This window comes from Puma concolor, chromosome B4 (assembly GCF_028749965.1).
Source record: "Puma concolor isolate L17-30 chromosome B4, mPumCon1.1.hap2, whole genome shotgun sequence".
NCBI lineage: Eukaryota > Metazoa > Chordata > Mammalia > Carnivora > Felidae > Puma > Puma concolor.
This window is the reverse complement of record NC_141673.1, coordinates 19013374-19040401: the sequence shown is the minus strand read 5'-3', so window position 1 is coordinate 19040401 and position 27028 is coordinate 19013374. Positions and strand designations below refer to the sequence as shown.

General features: G+C 46.1%; 2 protein-coding genes across 4 annotated transcripts in view; one reads left to right on the top strand and one right to left on the bottom strand.

The window, feature by feature from the left end:
* Window positions 1–23947, bottom strand: part of PAH (phenylalanine hydroxylase) — a 101739-nt gene extending 77792 nt beyond the window's left edge. Inside the window, exons 1-3 of one of the 2 annotated variants that reach the window (XM_086712507.1) lie at window positions 23841–23947; window positions 5556–5631; window positions 4722–4841 (exon numbers count right to left, since the gene is read on the bottom strand). The gene's annotated coding sequence lies outside the window, so the exon portion shown is untranslated. Of the gene's footprint in view, window positions 1–4721; window positions 4842–5555; window positions 5632–23840 lie in introns of those variants that run through there. The other variant, XM_086712508.1, reaches the window with a different exon arrangement.
* ASCL1 (achaete-scute family bHLH transcription factor 1) lies at window positions 23195–26195 on the top strand. 2 transcript variants are annotated; one of them, XM_086712510.1, is made up of 2 exons: window positions 23195–24679; window positions 25048–26195. In XM_086712510.1, the coding sequence occupies exon 1, from the start codon at window positions 23891–23893 to the stop codon at window positions 24629–24631; it is 741 nt and encodes a 246-aa protein (XP_086568636.1). In that variant the 5' UTR covers window positions 23195–23890; the 3' UTR covers window positions 24632–24679; window positions 25048–26195. The 2 variants fall into 2 exon arrangements, with proteins under 2 accessions (XP_086568636.1, XP_086568635.1); XM_086712509.1 differs by having other exon boundaries at window positions 23198–24679; window positions 25042–26195.
* Window positions 26196–27028: the final 833 nt, after the last annotated feature.

Here is a 27028-nt window from a genome sequence, read left to right as displayed (position 1 = left end):
TATTTCTTTGTATGGGTTGTCATAATTTAATCAGCACTTGTTAATGTTATTGTTTCCGATCTTTTGCTGTTACGACTAATGCTGTGATGAATAATTTCATGTGTGCACATGTGTGCACATTTTATATACACGGAAGGATATGCCTGTATGAAAACATACTGTAAGCAGAATTTCCGCGTCGAAGGATATGGGCATTTACCACTTTAGTAGATATTGACAAATAATCCTCCAGAGGGTGCCCATATAATTTATTATCCAAACTGGAGTTTTCTGAGAGCGAAGAGAAGCGCTCGTGGTATATATAGTGAGACAACGGGTATAAATTGGGACTATCACAGGCAAACTGTTATGTATGGTCTCCCAATACACACATGTTCTGCCAATTTACCCATGACAACAAAAATGTGACAGCTTCTATTTCTTTATAACGTTTACACCCCATGGGAGGTTGCTTACCTCAGTATTAAGAAATGTCAACAAGCATATGTAGTGCTTTTCTGTTTAAAGAAAAAAGAAAGGTCAACAGATCGGTTCAGATACACAAAAAGACCAGATATCACTTGGGTAAATCAAACAAGCCTGCTGAGTCAACAGTCACAGCAAAAAAATCGTCAACATTATCTAGGGACAAGCAGGAGTCTACGTTTCCAGCCCATAACCCTCACCAAGGAGCACACACTTGTGGATGGTAACACCGGAGGGAATGAGAGATGTATCACTCCTTCTGGAAGCTCAACGCCACCACCACCTTTATACCCAACTAATGGCCATGAGATTAAAGCAGTTCTGGACAGAGTCTTTTCTAAAATAGACATAACTCATTAATCTCAGCCATACATTCCACAGGCTGATGGAGAGGCTATATATAGCACAAAACTCAGAACCAATTTCCCATGTATCACATTCAAACTCCTTACACTAACAACATAAACTGCTTGAGCTAAGAACACTTAAGAATTCATTGTTGTGGGACCAAACAAACGTTAGATGCCCCGACATGTGGCCTTTAGACCAACCATGAGGCTCCTGCACTTACCAAATTTTTAAATCCCTGACCATCTGGAGAACAAAAAACTCATATACTTTTCATTACAATATCGTTTATTTTGAGCAAGGTTTGTCTTTGCGTTTACTTTTCCGTGAACCATCTATACCTTGGATTATATCCCTGCCACTTATTTTTAAAATCATCAGGCGGCACGTTGGCCTAGGCTTCATCCCTAACCTCCACCCCCAAAATCAGATACACTAACCACGGAAGGTACGTGCTCATCATGGAAGCATCTACAGTTACAATGTAGCATTGTTGTCATTTGGTACCAAAAAAATATGTCTACTTTCTGGTTATTTCTCTAGTGGGGAATTTTGTATGTGCCTTGGAGATTACTCACTAGGGACTTTGAAACACGGTTCTGTGATCCACGCTAAGAGAGGTCCATCTCACAGTAAACTATATACCTTTCTCTTGCCAATGGTGAAGTACAGCTTGTCCTCACTGTGGCCATCTGTCTATATTTAATATTCAGAGAAGCTAGACAGTTTCTTGCCTTTATACATGACTTAGGTAGAATCCCTACGGCCCTCAAATTTCAGAGGACATAGGCTGTTCTCTGATAGGTTCTTTTTACCCTCCTTAATCTGGTACAAGGGGAAGGAGAGGGATTTCTGGAAAGAAAAGAGAAATATCACAGCACACTAACAGAACTGTCTTTAATAAAATTCTCTCTTTCCAGTCATCTGTGTTAGTGTCTTAGTCTCCGTTTATAAATCTTTACAATAAGTGTTGAGCCAAGGATTGCAAAATGGGCTTCCCCATGTCCTGTATAGAAAGTCTCATATTCCAAAACAATCACATTTAACATATAATTGGAGTATTAACTGGACTGATGGATGTTTTTAAATTTGAGGTTTTCCCTTAAATATTTAACGAAGTCTATGCATGTATGCAGCATTTAGAGAAGGTGAAAGTTGAGACATACTTTCCCTGGCATTTGCATCCATCTTGGACCATCTTTTTTTTTTTTTTTTTTAATTTTTTTTTTCAACGTTTATTTATTTTTGGGACAGAGAGAGACAGAGCATGAACGGGCGAGGGGCAGAGAGAGAGGGAGACACAGAATCGGAAACAGGCTCCAGGCTCTGAGCCATCAGCCCAGAGCCCGACGCGGGGCTCGAACTCACGGACCGCGAGATCGTGACCTGGCTGAAGCCGGACGCTTAACCGACTGCGCCACCCAGGCGCCCCTTGGACCATCTTTTCAAGGATCTTTGCACAGAAACAGCCTTGGAAGAAGGAGATGGTATCTCCTTCTGGGTCAAAGGGCAGATTTGGTTCCTGACCAGTATGAAAGATAGAGAAGATATCCATCCCCCAAAGTATCCCATGGTAATAAAGTCTTTCCCCTCTCCCTGAAGAAAATGTGCTTACATCCCAGAGTAAAGAAAACGCCTCTCTTTGGAGAGAAGGTTGTAGAAGTTGCCAGCAGCCCCAGAGAAGATGTAACTTTCCTAAGCTCAGTGTTCCTCATCTGTGACACAGATCCAGTGGGTGCTCAGCATTCACCAGATCCACTGTGCTTTGACATCCATAGGACGTGGGCGACAAGTCATGTAAACATGACGCACATGTTGTCTGTTGTGCTCTGAACAATAAACTGTTTAAACCACTGGGCTCATTATCCCCTGCTGGCCAATTTCATGGAAGTATGGCAAATATCCCAACAGTCACACTGATGTTTAGGAACCACTTGACCTACTTGACAGAGAAAGCACAGAGATGTGGCATATGATGGCTAGCATTTTCCTTCCTTCTCTCTCATGGAAACAAAAGCTCTAAATTTTAGCTAGCCAGCCCCAAGACTTCCCAGAATAAAAACCCACACTTTCTAGCCTTCCCTGAAGCTAGACGTACTGCAGGTCTCATATCCGACCAAAGAAATGCAAGGAATAGAGGTCTGTGCAACATCGGAGAGGTGTATCTGCAGGAGGCATGCCTTTCTCCTTCTATGGTTTCCTTCTTGCAGGTTGGAAGGCAGAAATGCTGACTGGAATAGGAACAGCCGTGTTGGATTATGAGGTAAATGTAGGAGTGGGGGCTGTGCTTTTCAGAGTAAGAAGAGAGAAGGATAAAGGTAAAAGAAGCCTGGTTCTTGACATCATGGAGCATCACTCCGGCAGCCTTGGACTTTTGACTTATTTGATATAGGAAAAAATTAACTTCTGTTTTGTTCAAGCCTTTATTTTGAAATTTTTGTCACTCACAGCCAAATCTAATTCTAAGAATATGAGAAGCATGGAAATGATACTTCAGATGGATTTCTCTGTCCAAGAACCACTCTTTTGTCATCGGAATTTAGAGAACAATGCAATGTCTCATTGGAAAAACTTGGGAAATTCCCACCCAGCAAAATCAGTTAACTGTGAGCTTCTTCAGATCCTCGTTTCTGTGGCACACTTCTTCTTCCTCTAGCTTTTCCCACGTAGACGATCCAGAAATCTGAAGATCACCGCCGACCGGTGCCCACACAAACTAAATGCAATTAACATGTGAAGTTGTGGTTTTAACCAAAATAAAATTTAAAGCGGGCTCTTCCTGGAATTCTCAGGAAAACTTAGACATTTCTTCAGATTATAATAAAATCAGCTGGTAAATCAAGTGTATTTGATCAGAGGTTTAGTGTGTGTGTGTGTGTATGTGTGTGTGTGTGTGTGTGTGTGTGTGTGTGTGTGAATGAATGTGTAGTCTGAAGACTCTGAAGTCATTACATTAGCCTTCCTTGTTGGCAACATCAGCGTAAGGTCACTGAGTGTTGTCATTCATACGTTCACTTGATTCAACAAATATTTGTTGAGAATGTACTAGGTGTCAGAAACCGTTCCACATAGTAACGAGCATGACAGTCAAAGCTCTCATTGATTCCATTAGGGAACATGACCAGTGAGCAAGCAGTATTAAAAAAAAAAAAAAAAAGCAAGATGCACTGAGTAGAAATAAAGCAGTGGGATGCACAAGGAAGACCTATTCAAGAAGGCATTGTTGGAGCTGAGAACTGAATCATGAGAAGGCTTCATTCTAAATAAAAAGATCTGGGGGAAGAGGCTCCCAGTGGAGGGAACTTCTGTACAAAATCTCTGAGATATTGAACATGTGGGACTTCTTTGAAGGGCAGACAGAGGCCAGTTGTGGTTGAAGTAGAAAGAATGGAGGGCAAAGAAGTGTGCACTGAGTTTGGAGAGGGGGCAGAACCAGTTCCTGTATTTATGACCAGTGGTGTCCAAAGGTCAGCTCATACAGACTTGTGAGAACTGATTTTTCAGAGGTTTGGTGAGCCTGTTGCTAAACATACCCATGATTAAAAACTAAATTACATAAACTTATAATTGAATGAAGTGTATTAAAAACAAAGGTAATAAATACTCAAAATTCATTATTTCACAATTATTTTACCAATTTCATTGTCCATGCTCTCAAGGTTATTTATGCCTATGATATCTGTGTGGTAGAAATACTATATTAGATGCTACTGCATACCCCTTCTCAGTTTTGTGTTCATATTGGTAGCGTGAAATCTGCCATAGCGGGAATATTTACACCAGGGAAATCAGCCAACACTACAAATCAGGGGTAGAGTCAGTGATTTGCTAAATAAACATGTACCACATCCCACTGACCATAACTATGGCAGCAAAACCACAAGTAGAACCGGATTGAAGCCAGATACCTCAGAGGGCAGGACAGCAATGTCACTCAGTGATTGAAGACATTTTAGGGCAGAATGAACTCAGTCACCGGTCAGTGGAGTAACACCATCAAATCTAAGCAGATCAGGGTAAGATTCAGTCTGAAGAAAAATCCAAAGTCAAAGCTAGGGAAGGCGCCTCAATGGTGGGACTCAGGAGGAAGGCTTAGTACACCAAGTAGGTAATTAGTACTCCAAGTCGTAACCCAAGTACGACCTCTTCCAAAAAGCCTTCTCTCTCACTGCCCCCAGTCAACTCAGACAGCATCTTGAAATTTCCGCTATAACTAAACTCATCAACTTTCATGTCTTATTTTCACTTTTCTGTCTCCTCCTTCTAGATAAAGAGCTCTCAGACCAGAGACCAAATCTTAGTCTTTTCAAATTCCAGGACTAAGCATGATGCTTAGTGCATACTAAGCACCCAATTCATATTAGTTTAATCAGAAATGTAGAAAAACATACACAAAAATGTCTGGGACAAAAAAGCTTAGGGAGAAATTAACACTTCAGCAGTAAGGGAATTACTAAATTACAGTTCATTCTCATATTAGATTCAGCCATAATAATTATTTTTTAAATCATTAAAAATTTGTGTATCTCAAAACGCTCACAATTCAATTGGTGATTGATAAAATATAAAGTCTTGTATTTCCCATTGTGCAAATATGTAAAGAGGCATACAACCACAAAAAAGGAGGGGAAAGAGGTGTTTTCTTTAGATTGTAGGATTAGGAAAGGGTTTTTTTGTTATCTTTATGCTTTCATATTTATATTTGTATGGAAGAAAAGTTGCAAAGAGAAAAAGTAGCTTACCTAAAGAATTTGCCCAGAGCCATACTGGATTTCTAGTTAGCCATCCCTCAGCATTATTCTTTCCATCTCATCCTCTCTGGGAAGAGAAAGGATTAAATATTTATTCAGCACTTAAATATGTATTTAGTACCAGGCATACTGCAGAGGTCATCTTATTTAATGCTTTCTACAATCCAATGAGATAGATTTTTAGTATTCTCACTGGATGAATGAGGATAGTGTGGTCTTGTGGAATAGGGGACAAAAGACCTGGGGTGGTGATGTTAGGGTTGGGAAAATTACCTCCTATCCTTTCTCTCTGACTCCTGCATGAATCCTTCCTCTGCAGAAGAAGACGGTGGTATAAACATCCCTGTCCATTCAAACACTCCTGGCCCCTGTGGAGCCTCCTCAGTAGGTTTGACCATTTGAAATCTAAGTCTTGGAGGCCGCTGTCACTACTCATTGAGTAATAACTTTGGGAAACATCTACTGAGGCACTCAACCCACCAGACCATGGAGTGCTCGGTTCCTTGATAAGACAAATATGTGCTCTGAAGCTTGGATTCTTCTGCCTCTGTCTCATCAGGGGGGCAGGTGGATGAACTCTAAGATTGAGAAGACACTTGGGGAACTAGAAGTAAGTGAGATTCATCCATACAACTTAAAAATATCTATGAAGCTTGTGCTGTAAGACAAACACTGTTCTAGGTTCAAGGATGTAACTGCCTCCCTGAATTTATATTCTTTTTTAGAATACTCTTCTAGAATGGATATTAATCAAACCATAGGAATACATTTAAATTTACAACTGCAATGAATGGCATGAAGGAGATGTAGTGCTGTTGTAAGAACTTCACCACAGGAAGTGTTCTCAGTCTAAACTTAGGAAGTAGAAAATCCCCAGACAAAAGGGAAAGAGAAGAACCTGGAACTTCCTGGCACCTCCAAACAAAATAAGCAGTGTATGCAAAATTCATGTGGTATAAACAATAGGATTCATGGTTGAAGATGCCACTGGAGAACTAGGGACAGCGTTGTAGACCATGTTGAGGGTTTTTTGTTTTAAGTTTATTTATTTATTTTGAGAGAGAGAGAGAGAGAGAGAGAGAGAGAGAGAAAGAATGAGCAAGGGAGGGGCAGAAAGAGAGAGGGACAGAGGATCTGAAGCAGGCTCTGTGCTGAGAGCAGAGAGCCTGATGTGGGGCTCGAACTCACAAACCATGAGATCGTTACCTGAGCCAAAGTCGGATGCTTAACCAATGGAACCACCAAGGAATGCCATGTTTTTTTGGTTTTTTAAAAACCTTTATCTTGAAAAAGTTGGGAAGCCAGCAAGGTATATAATTAGAAGGTGCTTCTCTGAGATTTGACCATAAGTGGTCATAAGACCACTGTGGCTTCAGTGTGGAGAGTGGAGGGCGGCAACAAGAGCAGTAAAGAGATGAATAGAGTTGTCCAGGTGAGAAATGGCCATGGTTCCTCAGATTAAAGTGGCATCGATGACGGATGGCGGAGATGAAGAAAATGGGATGGATTTGAGAGTCAGAAGATCGAAAAAAGGAGTCAGCTTAGATATGAGGAGTGAAGGGGAGTAACAGGTCAAAGATGAATCCTGAGCTGCTGAGTCGACCAAGATAGTACCATTCTTGGAGGTGTTATGTCCCTGCTCTTGACAGACCAAGGAGATCTATCAGAGTTGGACTCTCTAGCTAGCCACTGAGAAGATCCCTGTGGAACTGGAACTCATCGGGATATTAAATTAAAGGTGGAGAAGCTAGATCTCCCTTTACGTGCTGTATTTCTAAAAACAAGTTTTCTATGTGTATTTTGCTTTTTTTATTTATAGAGTACTTTCACACACATTATCAGTAAGATATGAAGTACTCTTCCTGTTTTAAAAATTTAGGAAATAAACCCTGAATATATAAGTGATTTGTTCAAAGTCACACAGGCCATCTGAATCCAAATTCCATGCTTTTAAAACTTTGTTTCAGCCATTCATTCTCTATGTTTACCACCTACTCACAGGCACCAAAGGCAGATTTGTCACAGAGCTAATGTCGCTAAAGCTTCATCGGGGCCCTGCACCTACAAACACCACTCCATGGCCCTGGAAGGGACCCTAGCAATAGTTTCATCTGGCCATAAGTGGGCTTCTATTTTGTAAAGCTTTCCAAAGATACGTATACCACAGTCAGACAAGACTGCCCTGTCTTTCTACTCTGACATCCTCTGTATCACACTTGTTGTGTCCAGTGGTCCAGACATCTTTGAGATCGACCTAAGGAGAAGTTAAGATGAAGGTGCATTTTATCTGCATTTGGTGGATGCATTTATTATCTTTGTGGTCTCTTTCATGGAGATTTATTGCTGGTTGTCTGGATATAAGAAGGGTTTCCAGGAACACTCCCACTGTCCACCCTCCTAAGTCAGGGAGTCTTAAGGTTTGGGAACAGAAGTCTTGAGGCTATGTTCTAAGTGTCCAGTTTTCTTCCAACCCTGGTCAAAACAATTTCCTTTCTGGAGATCTAACATACAACGTGACGACAGTTAGAAATACTGTGTTGTATACACGAAATTTACTAAGAGGGTGGATCTTAAGTGTTCTCTCTCTCTCTCTCTCTCTCACACACACACACACACACACAGAAAAAAAGGAGAACAAAAGAGAAAGAAAGTGGTAACTATGTGACATGATGAGTATGTTAATTAACTTGATTGTGGTGTTACAAATATCCAAGCATCAGGTTGTGTACTTTTAATATACACCATATTTATTTGTCAATTATACCTCAATAAAGCTGAAGAAAAATATCATACGCCTGGATAACCCCTCCCCTAATTTAAAAAAATCAGAATTTCCTTCCTTATTAGGAATATACTTGACAGTAAAGCATGAAAATTATTAACACATCATTTTTTCCTTTTTCAATAAGAATTTTGTGAAATAAATTTATCAGAATTCTCGTGTTTATATGGCACAAATCTACAGCGGTTCTGTAAACTTTAGTTTGTAAAGCAATATGCTTTAAGCTTCCAAACTATCAAAACTAAAGAACAAATATCAACTATATGTTATATAAAAAAATGATTTATCTTTTCATTTGCTCTGTAGGTAAGAGTAAACATTTTGATGAGATGATAAGGGTGTTCACCAAAAATATAGAACAAGTTGTAGAAGTTTATCAGGCACTTAATTTATAAAAATATGTTAATTTGTCTGAACTGTGTGGCATTTTGCTAGTTTTATGTAATGTGTGATTTGTTTATATTTCTGCTCTAAAGGTATATTCGTTTTTCTACATAATATTTATAATTTTTTTTTATCTTTTTCCTAAATAGAGCCCCCAAAGTTTTATATGCATCAGAGTCCCCTAATCTGGATCTGTGCCCGCATAGGAATTATGTGGTTAAGACAGGAAAAAAAAGTGCCCTGCCTGGATCCAACGTAAAGTCTAGTGAGAAAATAGACCATGAAACAAGCAGTAGCAGCAGGTGAGTACAGGTTAGGCTAGGTGAAGGCCAAGTGGTGTGGGAGAGCATCGGAAGCGCCCTACTGTGTTTACGGTCCATGGGAATGGTTAGGAAAGGAAGGGGATACCCTGGTACCCAAGCAGCAAGGTGAGGTGAGAATTTCCTATGTAGAAAGAAGAGCCTGAGCTCACATAAGTGTGGCATGAAATCTTCACTAGCTGATCTAAGGTTCATGAATGGCTTTTAATGAAAGCTTTGATGACTCGAAATAGCTTGGGAGCTCCTCCTCCTTTACTGCTTCCCTGAATTACCTGGCCCAACTTCACCAAGGAGAGTCACCTGCCCCTTCCTTCGGTCTGGTCTTGCATTGAAAACTGCCTTTTTGCTTGCCCTCTTGCAAAACGGAGTATTACGTGAGCTCTCAGAACACAGGAACTGAGTCTTTTTTCAAGTTTTGCATCCTGGAGTATACTACATGCTTGGCATAGAGGAGGTATTCGATAAATGTTTTTGCAAATAATATTTATTCAGCTCCTGTCATGTGTCAGGCCCTGTTCTGGACACCAAAACCCACTAACAAACGGAACAGGCAAAATCCCTGCCCTCCTGGGGCCTACATTCTAGTGCCTGTTGAAAGAATGAATGAATGGTAGTGTGTATGTTAAAACAGCTCACTAAAAGAGATGTTAGGAAAGGGAACTGAGCTAATCAAAGTCTGTCCCCACCAATCTCTCTTCCTTAGCTCCAGACTGACCCCATGGATATGATGGTGTCACTCTCCTACTTTAAAATGTCCCAGACCACCACACTTAGACCATCAGTCGGTCATTCAAGGTTTCCCATAGCCCAGCCTACCCTGCCCAAACCAACCCAACCCAGCCCTTACCATTCACCATAACATGGCCCCCACTCCTCCCTATCTTCACCTGCTCACACGTGTGTGAAAACAGACACGAAGACTTCTGACACGTTAACAACCCTCATTATGTGACCCCATCAATGTCAAGTACGCCGAATCCTAAGTACCTGCTAAATACCAGGTTCTGTGTGTTCCTTAGAGAGAAGATCTGATTGCTTTCCTAGAGGCGAGGAAGCTATTCACATAAAAGATCACTGCTGACTCTAGGGAGCCTAGGGCAAGTGGAAGTGAGGGGACAGACACCCCAAAGGAGGGGGATGGTTTCTCTGAATCCTTTAAGTTCTTCATTAAGAGCATTTTGCATGCCACTCTCTGTATCACAGATGCACACATTCAAGCAGCTTTAGTTCCACCAAGTCCATTCATTCAATCAACAAGCATTTATTGAGCACCTGCCTTGTTCCAGACACCATGCTGAGCATGCAAAAGGAGGCCAAGCAGAACCCCTACTATTATGGAGCAGTCAGGGCAGTGGATTCTTCTCCTAAGAAAATTGGGAGGCTATTGAAAGGTTTGAATAGAGGAGCAATAGGTTACGTTACACTTTGAAAAACTTACTTTGCCTGAGCTGCGACATAAAGTACCATTTCTTTGCACTCTGATGCCTTTTATGCATTTGACTGTGTCATTTACTTATATTGTTCTGGCAGCAGTGACGATGTTTGAGGGAGATTGTACTGGAAGCAGGAAAAAACCCGAAGCAGGTTGACCAACTGGAAGACTATTGTCATAGGGCAATGACATTAGCACTAGATGGGAGGGAAATATTTATTTATATAAATATATATTTTTAAATCCATATAAATACATAATTAAATATATACATTGATCGATATAACGATATATAAATTATACAAACAGACGATGAAAAGAGGTTATATATAGTTAAGACTTGGCCATTGTGGAGAGGGCGTGAGAGAGCAGTGAGAATGTAGGACGGCTCCCATGATTTTGTTTTGAGTGTGTGGATGGATGATGCTAAGCCCTGAATTATGGAACAAAAAGGAGGTAAGGATTTGAGGGAGTCAGAATGATGAGCCCAGTGTTACACGTGTTGTAGTGGATACACCAGGGGAACACCCCAGTAGCCATGTTGGTGGTGCAGTTTGAGATCCCAGGGAGAGGTCCAGGGTAGAAATAAGAATTTGAGAGTCAGGGCACCTGGGTGGCTCACTTGGTTGAGCGTCACACTCTTGATTTCGGCGCAGGTCATGATCCCAGGGTCATGGGATTGAGCCCTGCATCAGGCTTCACGTGTGAAGCCTGCTTAAGATTCTCTCTCTACTGCCTCACACCTGTCAGAATGGCTAAAATTAACAACTCAGGAAACAACAGATGTGGGTGAGGATGCAGAGAAAGAGGAACCCTCTTGCACCGCTGATGGGAATGCAAGCTGGTGCAGCCGCCCTGGAAAACAGTATGGAGTCTCCTCAAAAAATTAAAAATAGAGCTACCCTACGACCCAGCAATTGCACTACTAGGTATTTATCCAAAGGATACAGGTGTGCTGTTTTGAAGGGGCACATGCACCCCCATGTTTATAGTAGTGCTATTGACAATAGGCAAATTATGGAAAGAGCTCAAATGTCCATTGACTGATGAATGGATAAAGATGTGGTATATATATATATATCTCTGTATAGATATAGATATATAGACATATATCTATAGGTATATAGATATATAGATATACATACACACACACAACAGAATATTACTCAGGGGTCAAAAAGAATAAAATCTTCCCATTTGCAATAACATAGATGGAACTAGAGTATATTATGCTAAGTGAAATAAGTCAGTCAGAGAAAGATAAATATCATATGATCTCACTCATATGTGGAATTTAGGAAACAAAACAGATGAGTATAGGGGAAGGGAAGGGAAAATAAGATAAAAACAGAGAGGAGGGCAAACCATAAGAGTCTCTTTAAACATTTTTTAAATGTTTATTTATTTTTGAGAGAGAGAGACAGAGTGCAAGCAGGGGAGGAGCAGAGAGAGAGGGAGAGACAGAATCCAAAGCAGGCTGCAGGTTCTGGGCCATCAGCACAGAGCCTGATGTGGAGATTGAACCCAGGAACTGTGAGATCATAACCTGAGCCAAGTCGGGAGCTTAACCAACTGAGCCACTCAGGTGCCGCAAACCATAAGAGTCTTTTAAATACAGAGAACAGACTGAGGGTTGCTGGAGGGGTGTTAGGTGTGGAGGATGGGCTAAATGGGTGATGGGCATTAAGGAGGGCACTTGTTGGGATGAGCACGGGGTGTTATATGTAAGTGATGAATCACTAAATTCTACTCCTGAAACCATTATTACACTATATTTATTTATTAAAAATAAATTTTATTTATTTTAAAATAAAATTAAAGATTAATTGATTAGTTAAATTAAAAAAGTTAAAATCTAAAGACCTGAAAAAAATAAATGAATGTTTGGTAGAATTCACCTAAAAAAATAAAAAAGATTCTCTCTCTCTCTCTCTCTCTCTCTCTCTCTCTTAAAAAGACAAATTTTAAAAATAAACATACATTAAAAATATTTTTAAAAGTTTAAAAGGAATTTGAGAGTCGTCAGCAAAAGATGTGGAAGCTCAAATCTACAGATAACATGTGTCCTTGGGAAACTGGAGACGGGAAACTAAAAACTAGTACTGAGAAAAAATTACCCAAGGGATAAGAATCACGGTAGCCAAAGGAGGAGAGAACATTAAGAAGAGGTGAGCAATCAACAAGGCCAAAGACATTGGGACAGCCAAGTAATGTAGTACCGGAAGTAGCTATTACATTTAACAAAGTGGAGTACTGGTGAGTGTGTTAGTCTGTATTCTTCAGAGAAACAGAACCAGTAGGAGAGATCTGTATCTATATATGTATCTATCTATATCTATACTAATAAATAGATGATAGATTAGATTAGATAGATAGATAGATAGATAGATGATACATAAATACTGAGAGAGAGAGAGAGAGAGAGAGACTATAAGAAATTGGTCAGTGGTTATGAAGGCTGAAAAGTCCTCAAACCTGCACTCAGCAGTCTTTCTCCAAGCTAGAAACCCAGGAGAACAGATGGGGTAGTTCCAGCCTGCATCCAAAGGCCTGAGAATTAGCAAAACAAATGGTGTAAGTTCCAGTCCAAGTCCAAGTCTAGAGATAGGAGAAAACCAATGTTCTAGCTTGAAGACAATCAGGGAGAGTACGAGAGAGGTGGGTGGGGGGGAACTCTCCCTTACTTACCCTTTTTGTTCTATTCTGGCCTTCAGTGAATTGGGTGCTCCCCACCTACATTGGGGACAAACCTCGGAGCATCCGTTGGAATTAAATAAATGGAACTGTGGTGTAGACTACTGTTCTAAGAAATATGATTGACAGCTTAGGGTGGTCATAAGATCAAGGAGTGGGTTGGCTGATTTTTAGGATGGGAAGGTAAGCATTTTATGCTACAGGTTTATGAAATAATCAATCACACCTTCCAGACTCAGCTGGGGAGAGACCAGATTGGGAAGAAATAGAACTTGGGAAAGGAGGTTGGAGAGACATCCAGTAGGAATAAGGATGAGAAGGAATCAAAGTGGAGAATGGAAAGCTAAGGTTTCCAAGGTGGAGCTGTTCTGGGTGCAAAGTCCAAGATGTAGCCTCAAAAGGAGTGGCCAAAGGGGAAGTGAAGTTTGCTTGAGTTTCAAAAGTCAAGGAAACTGGGTACTGGGTGTTCCCATGGCCCTTTTATTCAGACTGAACAGTTCTGACCATTCTTCATGCCGTCATCAAAGACTATCTCTGTAATAACTTACCAAACCTCTCCACCCCCTTCAGAAGTCACCAGGGCATCCCCTTTACCCAAAGAGAGTGTATCTATGGGACTAGTGTAATTTCTTTACCAGAAGAGATTCCTTCTTCACAGCTCTGAATAATGGACTGTGTCTCATCATCTCGAATACCTCTAGAGTACTCCATTTTCAGAGTACAAAAATTTCACTCTATAACTTGTCAAAAAGGCCAGTTGGAGGGCACCTGGGTGGCTCAGTCAATTGAGCACCGGAGTCCTGATTTCAGCTGAGGTCATGATCTCACAGTTCCTGAGTTTGAGCCCCACGTTGGACTCTGTGCTGACAGTGTTGGATTCTCTGTCTCCCTCTCTCTGCCCCTCCCTTGTTCTCTCTGTCTCTCTCTCTCTAAAAAAAATAAAAATAAACATTTTTTAAAAAGGCCAATTGGCCCCAGATTATAACTTGATGGGTCAGGAATGAAGTTTCAGAATCTGAACATTAACAATCACCGCGTATGTTTCTTTTTTTTTAAAGTTCATTTATTTACTTTGAGAGACAGAAAGAGAGAGAGAGAGAGCACAAGTGGGGGAGGAACACATATATATAGAGAGAGGATCCCAAGCAGATTCTGCAGTGTCAGCACAGAGCCCATTTCAGGGCTCGAACTCACAAACGGTGAGATCATGACCTGAGCGGAAATCAAGAGTGGGACTCTTAACCTACTGAGCCACCCAGGCGCCCCTCGTGTGTTTCTAATGTGGGTATTGTGGGGACGCGATACAAGCCGCACAGCACTCTATGGTTGAAGTCAATTGTACAGAGTAGAATCAGTAGAATGAATCGAAATGCCAAGGTTTTTCACGCAGTACTCCCTGCAGATTTAGAAACAACCGGCAGGTGGCGAGCGACTCACGCAACCCGCAGTGGAGGACTGTGAGTTTTCCTGGTCCCCAAATCCCTGACCAAAAACTGCTCAGGCCAATAAAAAAGAATCCTGTTTCCTAAGCAAAGCTGTTAGTGATAAGGTGAGTTACTTCCCTTTACACCAGATTCCTGATGAGCAATGGCCCACCTACGTCTTTCCCTTTCCTCAGGAGGCCATCAGGTACTGGTCTGGCAGGTACTGGTACCAGTAGGTACTGGTCTACATCATGAAGTTGTGGATGAGATCATTTGCCCCCTGAAGGTTCTTTCCATAAAAAAACTGGAAAAGATGTTTGTCTGCTCAAAGAAGCGAGCCATGACCATGAAACGGTCAAGTGGTGATGTCTGTATTGTCTATATAGTCAGAGCCGGAGGGGAGGTATCCTACTCAGTCCCTCATTTTGTGGATGAAAACCAGTCTAGGAAGAAGGTGAGCAATTTCCCTGAGGACACAGCGCTAGAAAGTTCCAGAACCTGGAGTCTATCTCTTTGAATTCAAGTGGCTTGCTTTTGCACTGTCCTTAACACTACGGGTCCGCATGTGTCTGCAGTTCACCAGTGTCTGCTCATGACTTGCCATATGGGAGAAGCTAGGGATGACCATTTGGTTGGGGAAGAGAAGCTGTTTGACTTTAGGATTCCAAGAAGAATCTCCCCTTCCTAACTAGATTGTGTATTTACCCAATAGGGGTAGGCTGGCGGATGAGGGAGGGTGAGAGTCTAGACTAATGGAACTTGAGTCAGAGGGCTCTCCATTGTTGCCCCACCGTGACTTTTTAATGGACCTCCTTTTCTTACACACCTCCTTTTCTGCCTGCTAAACTACAAGCTTAGTGAAGGCAATGCTTGTCTTAGTTACTTCTAACTATGTTCTATAGTTAGTTGATGCATCAATGAGCATATCGACCCTGATCACTTTGGGATCAAAGTGGCATTTTCTAAGACCTTAGATGAATAATAGCATATTCCTCCTGTTATGTACTCAGTATGCTCACACTTATTTAGCAAATGCATATAGTGTTCACTTTGTGCCAAGCACTGTTCTCAGAATGTTACAAATATTAACTCATTTCATTTCGTTTCTGTTGCTGTTTCTCTAAGGTTCCCTGTCAATAAATATCCATGTGTCAGAAATCACCCTCTTCCTCTCCCTCCTCCTCCCCCCAAAAGACCCTGCAATACTGGGCATAGGAAAGAGTGTTGGGGGGAAAGGAAAGAGTTAACTGGCCCACCTGGGGGCTCAGTTTCCCAAATAGACTCCGGGACCCTGGCGGTGGCCTCCTTCCTCACCTCAAGTGAGCAAACGCCCTTGGCCCTTGGGGCAGACGGCCAGGTCTGCACCGAGGTGGAGACGGCTCACAGCCGCCTGGCTGATTTATAGGCCAGCGCATTCCCGGGCCGCGCCGCAAGGAGTCGGGCTGAGCTCGGACTTTGGGAGGTGATGATGGACACAGGACACGTGGCCACACAATGGGGACACACGACTGACCTCAGTCACTTCGGCAAACTGCCCCTGCTTTCGGAGAGCGGCAGGAAAGCTTCAGGAGCTCTGGAACCCTGGGCGCCTGCGTCCTTCGCCCCAGCCCGTAGCTCGTGTCACCCTGTTGAGGGCAGAGAGCACCCAAGGGCGCTCATCCCCCACCCCCTCCAGAGCTCTGAGAGGCCCCTCACCCTGAGCTTTAAAGCCTTTCCTGGAGCACGGGAGCCTTGATGCGGTGCACACTGTGTGAAGACAGGCACAAGGACCATTTCCTTGGGGCTGATTCTGGCCAGGACGTGCTGGGAACGAACTTTCCCCGCGTGTCAGATGCCGGCACCCAGGGACTGGGTGACGCCTCCTCGCGGCGGGGCAGGGCGAAAGACAGAGGAAAGGCCAAAAGAGGGTGGAGAGGGTGTTGTGGGAGGTGGGGGGGGGGGGGGAGGGATAGGAGGAGAGGCAACCGAGAGGAAGGGGGGATGGGAGTGGAGGCCGTATGAATTAGAGAAGGAGCGATCAAGTTGGGGAAAAAATAGCAAGGCTTTTTTTTTTTTTTTCTTCCCTCCTTATATGCAAACTGTCACTTCGGGTTAGCGTGAGCCCTTATCTGGCTCATTAGCATGAGCTGTGGCGAACGCGCTTAAACCCTCTAATTATTTATTATGCCGTCACGGAGCAGGTCGCAACCCCGGGGCGCCCTTGCGGGGACCCGCAGAGGCGGACACTGCGCGCCGCTGGGGCGCAGCGCCCAGTGCGACTCTAAGCTACCAGGGTGAGATCCTCCTTGCTAGGAGCCCCGCGGGGAGCTGTTCCTCAGGGCAACGCGGCAGAATTATTGGGGCGTACCAGAACCCCCCCCCCCCCCCCGCATCCATCCCAGTGACGTGGTGCAGCCCTCGCCTCTCCAGTCTATACTTGCGCCCGGTCCTCTGAATTAGCAAATCTAAAGACCGAAGTTGGTGGGAAGGAAACAGCATTTTTGCAAAAGAACAAGGAGCTGGAGCTTGGGTTGGGTGGTATGTTGGGTGCACCTCCCAGAAGGACCCTGGGGAGAGCCCGAAGGTGGGGGGAGCCCTCTTCCCCCTCTCCCCCACCGCTACCCCCGCCGCGTTCCGAGAGAGTTGGTAAATTGGGGGGAAAGGCGCCCGGCTGCAAGCCGGCCACTCATGTCCAGGGCTCTATTCAGAAAACAGTTTCAAAATAAGTTAACCTCAGTAGGGTGTCCCCCCCTCCCCTTCTAATTGTCCCCCCTTCCCCCTCCCGCCCTCCATTCGAGTCTGTTTTATGTTCCTCTGCGTTGTGCCAACTATTTTATCTTTATTCCTTCTCTTTCTCTTTGGCCATTCATTCCTTTTTTTGTGTGTGTGGCTTCCCTGGCTGATGTGCGGCTCGTTACCACCCACTGCACGCTCGCTCCTGTAGCTGAGGTGTTTCTATACAAACTCAAGCGTCCAGTTGTCATATTAATTATTACACCGAGTAATGACTGAAATGGTCAAAATAAGGGTAGACTCGAGAGCTCTTTTTCTTGCTGCTCAAAGATTCAGCAAAGAAGCCGTGCAACAAAGCAATAATTGGTCCCCAGAAACACTCCGACAAGGCATGGAATATAGGTTTCATAGAACCCTGCGATTGTGAAGGGGGGAAAGCTCTGAATGGACCCCACGCTTCTTTTCTAAACTCTCTTGCTGAGCAAAAAATGGACCTCTGTTTGAATACTGCCCTGATCCTTGAATACTATACCCAGCAGAGAAAAAAATGCACCATTTATTGTAAGTTTTTTTTTTTCTTCTGCAGCTATTCATGGGGTCTCTGTGAAGAATCAGCTGGTTTTGTTTACCGTGAAAGACCTTTACTTTATTTTCATTCTTGGAGGAGGTGGGGTGGGGGGGAGGGACAGAGAGCCATGTGCCTAGACGGAGAGGAGCTGGCCTACTGTAACAAAATAGAGTGTAACAAATCCTACAAAAGTTTAGAATGTATTGATTCTTTGGAGAGCTATATAGATTAACGACTTTCTTTATGCTTATCCCAGGAAGGTATTTAATCATAATGTAAATGGGGCTTTAGAAAAAATAAAGACTTAGCAGCGTTAGTTCTCCTATTTGGAGAACTTCAAAAGGACTTGTGAGAGTGGCTGCAAATTACTCCCTCACCCCGCCCGAAACCCCCCCCCCCTAACCAAAAAGCCACAATAAAATAATAGTTTGTGCTTTTATTGTTTTGTTTTTTTTCCAGCTTTTCTTTTTCTCCTTTTTAAGGCGTATTGAAAAAGCAAATAGATTTGTTTGAAGCCTGGATTCCTTAATGCAGGTGCAGGCCTGGCTGCTGTGACCAAGAAGCCAAGCCAAATCTGTGGTTCATGCTATTCTGCCTCACACCCCGCCCCCCACCACCCCCCTTCCCCAGGCCATCCCAGGCCGGTCAGACCTAACTTGGGGCTGGGCAGCAACAGTTTCTGAAGTTACCTTGGGAAGGGTGAGCTTGGAGACAACAGATTAAGCACTAATAAGCTTTTCATTTTTCTTGGATAGGACGGTGTCGACTACAGGCCATGAATAATCTGTATACCCACTTTTCCTGAAGCATCTGTGACTTCTGGGACTTAGCGCTCACTGAAATTGAGGTTTATGCTAAAAATATTGTCTCCAAATCAAGAATCAAGGCCTGTGTTCATCTTTGTACTTAAATGTAATTTTGTTAAGTGATCTGTTCAATGGAAAATCTAGTTTCACTTTTATTGTTAATTAACTCCCTTCCCCCCAAACAAAAAGGATGGATGGAACCTTTTAAAAGACATAAGGCATATCTCCTTTCCGTGGAGAGAAGGTGCACAATTCTGGAGCTTGAGGAGAGTGTATGAGCAAAGGTAGCACTGGTCTGGCCTTTAACTGTGAGTGGAAATTACGGTAACAGACTTGGGGTACCGGGGCCTCAGGTCTCCGGGGCAGCAGATCCTCCTGTATCACCAGGAAAGCCAGCTCCCCATGTAGATATCAGTGCTGAAGGCAGACCAGGATTAAACTAAAGTATGGTCCAGTTCCAGGATTCCCTAACATAGAAGAGGGGCCTGCAATGCTAGAACAGAATGGCTTTCATTGTTTTGCAGGAGAGAGAGAAACCTTCCCATTTTTCTCGGATGTCTATATTCTGGGTAATACACACCAAAGGCAGTCAATGTCCTGCCACCCCATTACAAGAATGGCAATCCCTGATATGTGTGGAGGGATTTACAAAGTGAATTCACAAACATCAGATTTAATTCTCCCGACAGCCTTGACAGATGAGCAAAGAAAGTGTCACTACTCCATTTATGGATGAAGGTGTTAAACACTCCTTTTGTGAGTTTTCTTCTCCCTCCGCATCTAGATAAATGGCATTTTGAGTGTCCTAGTCAAGTAAAGCCCAGGGGACTTGCTCAGAGGCAGGCCCCCTGGTTGCCAAGAGAGCCACAGAAAGCTAGAGGTCAGGGCCAGTGGTTCTGCTAAAGCCCCTACATGTGCAAGCCGTGAAGCTTGTCCGTATCTGACCTCACTTGCTTCTGTTTTATGTTAAAATGTTGGGTTCAGTGCCACCTTGATTTTTGAGCATCACCCCATTCCTCTAAAATGACAGGAATTACCCACTTCCAGGTGCTGGGACAGTGGGACAAGGTGGTGATGAAGATCCGATGGCTGGACAATGGCTACAGCGATTATCACAGCGTGGTACCAGGAAGCCTCCTCCCACAATCCCTTTCCTGGATGGGCTGTGTGAGCAGTGACTTCCTCATAGTTTTAGAAAGGCTATTCTCATGAATCCCTTCCTATTTACCCCTGGCCCAGAGCGCTCCACATACATCTGGTTGAAACCTCACAACTCTTGGAAGTAGGTACCATAACTCCGAGCATGGGGCAGGTGAGGACTGTATCAAGTCCTAGCTATGAGGACTAGAACAGAGGCTATTTGCTCAAAGTCATAGCTGTTAAGCAACAGAGCCTGGATACCAAATCAAATCCATTTGTTCTATCTGCCAGTGCAAAGTCTATGTTCCCTGGGCCTCAGAGAGTATAGGGCAGTTCTCTCAGGGGTGTGTGTGTGTGTGTGTGTGTGTGTGTGCAGGGGTGGGTCCTAATCTAGGTCACAGGGTCAGAAGCAGGATTCCAATGGCCTTTTAAGCCTCAGTGTTTGTTTCAAACTGATGAAACAACCAGAAGGGCAATTTCCGTGGCAAACTCTTGCTGGTGGTGCACAATCCCCAAAGACAGAGGCCAAGCCCCATGAAAGGGAAGCTAGCCCACTCAACCTTGCGGTCGGAGAAGATGGAGAGGACACTGCAGGGCTGGGAAGGGTGGGTGGCAGGAGGAGCCTGCTTTGCGCTCACTCAAGTAGGCAGAAGGGAACGCCTGGGTTTTTGGAGATTTTGCGAAGCCGGTAAGGTCTCAGGCTGAGGATGCGGGAATGGGGCGGGTTGAGAATGGGAGCTGGCTCTGGGCTGGAGCCGGGAGAAAAGGGACACACGTTCCGGTGGCTTTGGCCGGAAGGATCCCAGCGCTCGCTGTCTTTTCTCCTGGGCTGAGGCCAACACGCAGGACCACGACAATGCATGGCTTCACTAGTAGGAGTATTCGGGAGCCCATGTGATGGAGTGGGGGGGGGGGGCTGGGGGTTGGGCTTAGGCTGTGGCCTTGAAGTCTCTGACAATTAGGATCTCCGCGCACGAGTGAAGTCCGCACCCGAAAAAGAAACCGAGGACGCGGGCGGGCTGTTGGCAACTTTTCCGCACCCCTAGACACACCACTGGAAATGAGCTGGTGTTCGCCGCTCTTGCACTGATCGAGAAACTGAGGGCCGTAGAGAAAGAGGAGCTTGTTCAAGGGTAAAACGCAGAAACAGTGCTAGAGCCAGGACCACAGACTTTGTTAAATGACGGAATGATAGAGTCTGAATTGGAAGGGCGCTTGAATCAGCCTTCGAAAGAAAACGCACTTCGATGGGTCCGTGTTGGCGACTCCGCTCATTTTGCTCAAGAGGAGTGGATGGGGCACAGGCGGCTTTTCGTGGACGCCTCCTAGCGGCCTGCACCCGGGGCTCACCGCCGGGGCGTGAGGGTGGGGAGACACGCCTGAATAACCTCTATTTGGTCAGGTGGTCTACCAGGGGCTTCTTGGGGTAGCAAAGCGGTGATGTGGCTGTTTTAGGCCTCACAGCCTGCTATACTTCCCAGAAATGAAGACAAAAGGTATCTTGGAGTCCTCTCAACTCCTTTCCCGGGGTGGGGGGTTGGGGGTGAGGGGAGAGGATAGAAGTGTAAATGCCACCGAGTCCATCAGTCCTGTGGGGTCCACAAGCCACAGGTTACTGTGAGGAAGGAGGCTGGGTGGGGAAAGAGGGTTACAGAACTGGTCTCTGTTGGCACGGTTAGGTCCCGCGCTTCCCAAACCCACACGTTTTCAAAGAGGAAACTGAGGCAGAGAAGACAGGTGCTTCATCTCGGAGCCATTCGTCCTCACTGCCCATCACCGCCACCGCTACTGTTCTGGCAACCCTCGAAGCTAGGCACACAAACCAAAGGTGGCTCCTTGGGTCACCCCCATAGATCCTTTAGAAAGACCCATCTCCCCAAAGGGAAGTCCAATGAGAAGCAATTATTTGGGTAATTCTCCACAATCGTCCCTGCTTTCAGGTCTCCGATCAAAACTGTCTATTTCTACTGCACAAATCAACCGGACGATTCCCTCTTCTTCTGTCTATGACGCGACCTGAGACGTGCCCCCAGCCTCCTTCCCCCGCCTCCAGCAGAGCGGTGCGGAGATGGGAGCGGCGGCTGGGTCCGCATTCTCCAAAGGGCCGCTTCCCAAGGCGCCCCGAAGCTGGACCCGGCTCCGGCCGGAGAGCGCCAGGGCCGAGGCCCAGGAAGGGCGCCTGGGTGGGCGCAGTCCCAGCGGCCCAGCGACGGCTGCAAGCGACTCCCCCTCCCTCGCGGCGCCAGCACGCGGCCCCGCCGGGCTCCGCTCCCAGTCGCCTGCCACCGGCCCGCCGGGCACACGCCTGGGGCGGGATGGAGGCTGCGCCAAGGCAGCCGAGGTAACTGCGGCGGTGCCCAACGACCAGAGAAACTCCTCTGGCCCCTCAACCTCCATCCCCAACTCTTTTCTCAGACCCACTTTGGGAAACCCCAGAGCGCCCGGCGCTTTATGCATCCCCCAGCCGGTCCGGAAATCATCCTCTGGGATAAAGCCACTGAGGTCATCCTGGGGGGCATCGCGGCCAAACACCTACGTATAGTTCTGATCCCAACCAGCCCTCAAGGAGATCACCTCCGTCTTTATCGGCCCCCTCCACAGTTGTTCAGTTGTGAGGAGCATATCCTAGTTTTTATACCTGGATGGGACATTAGAGACCATCCAATCCAAACTTCTGTTGCTACAGACGAGGAAACTGAGGCTCGGAGCAGACGCCACTCACCAAGGGCCACAGAGCTAGCGAGAGGATGCTTTGGGACTAGAACCCAGCCTTAACGGTACTTTTATTTACTTTCGCAGTCCAGTAATTCCCACGGAGTTCTCCCCATCTTTCTAACCTTCGATCCCAAATTTGCTCCAGCTCCCAAGAACGGCGAAGACCCCCCCAAGAGAATGACAGTAGGTAGAAGAAAGCAGGAAAAATGGAGCCCCAGTCTCGTCAACCCGCACACCGCCTCGTGGCACTTTTTCTGCTCAAAGCCTTCCCTGAGCTTTGCTCCAAGTTCTCAGGAGAATCCCGAGGCACTTCACCCCAAACCTTTCCACCCCTACACCCCCAATTCCCAGGGCCATTCGCCCGTCCAGACACGCCGGCCCCCCCTTTCTAGAGCCACCCCCGGCTGCAGCCCGCCCTAAGCGCGCCGCCTGTTTATTCAGCCGGGAGTCCGGCACGCGCCAGGCGCACGCACTGCAACAACAAACCCGGCTGAATGGAGAGTTTGCAAGGAGCCGGCGCAGGGACCGGGCGGGGGGAGGGGAGAGGAGGAGGGAGAGTTTAGGGAGTGGGTGGGAGGAGGAGGGAGGAGGAGGGGGTAGTGGGGGCTGCAGCCGCTCGCTACAGCAGCGGGGAGTGGGGGGCGAGGCGGGGCCAGCGCTGCGCGTGGGGCTGGGTGTCCCATTGAAAAGGCGGCCGCACTCCGGCCGCCCAGCACTCTCTCACTTCTGGCCAGGGAACGTGGAAGGCGCACCGACAGGGCACCGGCCAGGGAGGGCGAGGGCAAGAAGGAAATAAGAAAGAAAGGGAGTTAACAAAATTTAAAAAAACAAAACAAAACAAAAACAGCCTGAGCCACGGCTGGAGAGACCGAGACCCCGGCGCAAGCGAGCGCAGCCCTAGGGGGCGAGGAACGGGAGACTCAGCAGAGCGTGCTCACCACTGACTTTTGCTCCTTCTGCCTTTAAAACAAAACAAAACAAAACAAAAACAACAACAACAACAAAAAAAAAACAAGAAGGCGCGAGCGGCAGGCTCACACGCGAGCGCCACGCGAGGCTCCTGAAGCCAACCCGCGAAGGGAGGAGGGGAGGGAGGAGGAGGAGGAGTGGAGGGAGGAGGAAAAGCGTTTGCACCTTCGCTGCTCCCACCCAAAGAAGTCTCCCCGGGATTTTGTTTGGGTTTTTTTGTTGTTGTTTTGTTTTTTTAACTTCCCTCCGGGCTGCCTCTTCATCTCTCCCCTTCTTTCCCTCTCTGTTCGTGCACCCAAGTCCTGTCTGTGTCCCCTCGCGCGCCCGCACCTCGCGTCCCCGCTTGCTCCCCTTCGGCGACTCTTTGGCGGCCGCTGCGCATGGAGAGCTCTGCCAAGATGGAGAGCGGCGGCGCCGGCCAGCAGCCGCAGCCGCAGCCGCAGCCGCAGCAGCCCTTCCTGCCGCCCGCAGCCTGCTTCTTTGCCACGGCCGCGGCGGCGGCGGCGGCGGCAGCGGCGGCGGCGGCGCAGAGCGCACAGCAGCAGCAGCAGCAGCAACAGCAGCAGCAGCAGCAGCAGCAGCAGCAGCAGCAGCAGGCGCCGCAGCTGAGCCCGGCGGCCGACGGCCAGCCCTCAGGGGGCGGTCACAAGTCAGCGTCCAAGCAAGTCAAGCGACAGCGCTCGTCCTCGCCCGAACTGATGCGCTGCAAACGCCGGCTCAACTTCAGCGGCTTCGGCTATAGCCTGCCGCAGCAGCAGCCGGCCGCCGTGGCGCGCCGCAACGAGCGCGAGCGCAACCGCGTCAAACTGGTCAACCTGGGCTTTGCCACGCTCCGGGAGCACGTCCCCAACGGCGCGGCCAACAAGAAGATGAGCAAGGTGGAGACGCTGCGCTCCGCGGTCGAGTACATTCGCGCGCTACAGCAGCTGCTGGACGAACACGACGCGGTGAGCGCCGCCTTCCAGGCTGGCGTCCTGTCGCCCACCATCTCCCCCAACTACTCCAACGACATGAACTCCATGGCCGGCTCGCCGGTCTCCTCCTACTCGTCCGACGAGGGCTCTTACGACCCACTCAGCCCCGAGGAGCAAGAGCTGCTCGACTTCACCAACTGGTTCTGAGGGGCTCGGCCTTGTCCCGGCCCCGGTGCGAGTGGACTTTGGAAGCAGGTAGGTTGCATTTGGGAGTGAACAGTGTGATATTCTTACCTTCATTCTTTTTCCTCCGTCTTAGTGTCTGTAGGAGGGGGACTGTCTCCACGGAGATGGGGGGGAGGGGGTTGATTTAAAGAATTTGTAAATTAATTTAAAGTTTGTCGATTTCAAACCCTGGTTTGTTAGTTTCAGTATTGGCCTCTAAGAGTGGCTGGAGGGGGGGATAACGGGGGGGGGGGGCGGTTTGCGAACGATGGAGAACCGAGTACTGGGACCTGTCAAAAGAGGTGCTGCACCTGACAGATCCTCCCTCAAACCTCCACTTTCCCCCACTGCCAGCCTCCAAGTTCATACTAACCTCTCCCCTTCTTCTCAAGTTATAGGGTCACCGCACAACCTACATCTTTAGTGCTTTCTTGTCAGCGATGTTGGAAGGGAGGAAAAAAAAAACAGAAAAAAGAAGAGAAGAAGGAAAGCAAAAAATAAATTCAGGCAACCAACCGCAAGACCAACTAAGCAGCGCATGCCTGAGAAGCAAGGCTCTCTCGAAACAGGGATGCGCTCCGAACTCTATCTTTGCACTCCCAATTCTTTACGGAGATATGAAGGGTGACTAGGACCTGAGTCAAAGTGCAGAATGCAGCTTGCGTGCAAAAGCAGTGGGCTCCTGGCGGAAGGGAGCAGCACAGCCCTAGAGAAAACTCCCACCCACCAGTAACAGGCAGAACTGAAAGCACTTGCTAGGGTGCCCTCACCTCCCCGCCCTCTCTGAAAGTGCAGTTCTAAGCCCTGTAGAAATGGGTTGGTGTCTTTCTTCTCATTATCCCCATCCCAATATGCTGTGGACATTTGTCTGCAGTGAAATTATGCTATACTCAGTCCTTTGAAACCCAGATCCTCCCCGGGGGGGGGGGGCTCCCCAAACCCCATTTCCTCACACCATCTTTTCTACCATTTTCATCATAGAATGCTTCCAATCTTTTGTGAATTTTTTTATTATAAGAAAAATCTATTTGTATCTATCCTAACCAGTTTGGGGATATATTAAGATATTTTTGTACATAAGAAAGAAAGAGAAAAAATTTATAGAGTTTTGTACAAATGGTTTAAAATGTGTATATCTTGATACTTTAACATGTAATGCTATTACCTCTGCCTATCTTAGATGTGTAGTTCACCTTACAACTGCCATTTTCCCCACGTGGTTTTTGTAAAGAACTCTCCTCACAGGTGAGATCAAGAGGCCACCAGATGTACTTCAGCACCAATGTGTCTTACTTTATAGAAACTTTGTTAATGTATTAATGATGTTATTAAATACTGTTCAAGAAGAACAAAGTTTATGCAGCTACTGTCCAAACGTAAAGTGGCAGCCAGTTGGTTTTGGTAGGTTGCCTTTTGGGAAATTTCTATCACTGCCTTTTTTTTTCCTTACTGTTTTATTACAGACTTACAAGAAACGTGTATAACCCTGTTTTATACAAACTAGTTTCGTAATAAAACTTTTTTCTTTTTTTACAAATGAAAATAATCAGCCTCCTCCACGTCTTCCTTGACTCCACGGTCCCTGTACAAGTTATTTTCGAAATGCCAAAGGGGAGGAGTGGGTGGGGGAGAAGAGGGTGGTATACAGCATGCTAAGTGGCAGAATTGACAAAGATAAGTGCTATAACCAGTCCTACCCAAGGTGACTCTATGACAAACGTAGAGGGAAAAGATAGGTAAGTAAAGACAACTTTCTTCCACTTTTATGCTGCAAACGCGCAAGCGTGCACACACACACACACATACGCACACACACCTAGGGAACAGGTGGTGAGTAATGACTGCAATGTCTTTTGATGACATGATTGTATATTTAAAAAATCTCCCAGAAAAATGAACTGGAAGGAGAGGATCCTCACCTTCACTTTCTAACCCTTAGCCCCATTTGGAGAGTTTCTCATTGTGAAACCATGGAAAAGCTGGATGAGATAATGGATATTAGGGGTGGGGGTAAAGCTGCTGGTACTGGAGCTTGTGCAGGGCAGGGGTGGGGTGGGGGGAGGCAGTCTTTGCTGTGCTCCCAGTGGTGGGTGTGTTCTTCCTTCACTCCTAGGCTAGGCACACATTTTCTGTTCCTTTTCCCCACTCCACACACTTCCCATATTGATTTTAAGTAAGGAGCACCTATGATATGAATTCTCTGCAGAAGGAGTTAGATTTAAATGAATAAAAGCCTTAGAAATGTGTGGTCGCTTTGAGACACTGGCCTATCTACGTTTGTGACTCTATCCGAATAGCGTGAGCTGCGTGTAAAAGTACCCAATTACCAAGATTCAAAAAGAAATTGGTGGGTTTTTGGCTGGCTTGCTTCTTGTCAGT

What these genes read in the sequence shown, in the direction of transcription:
- ASCL1 (XM_086712510.1), top strand. Translation starts at nt 23,891, where the DNA reads ATGGAGAGCTCTGCCAAGATGGAGAGCGGCGGCGCCGGCCAGCAGCCG.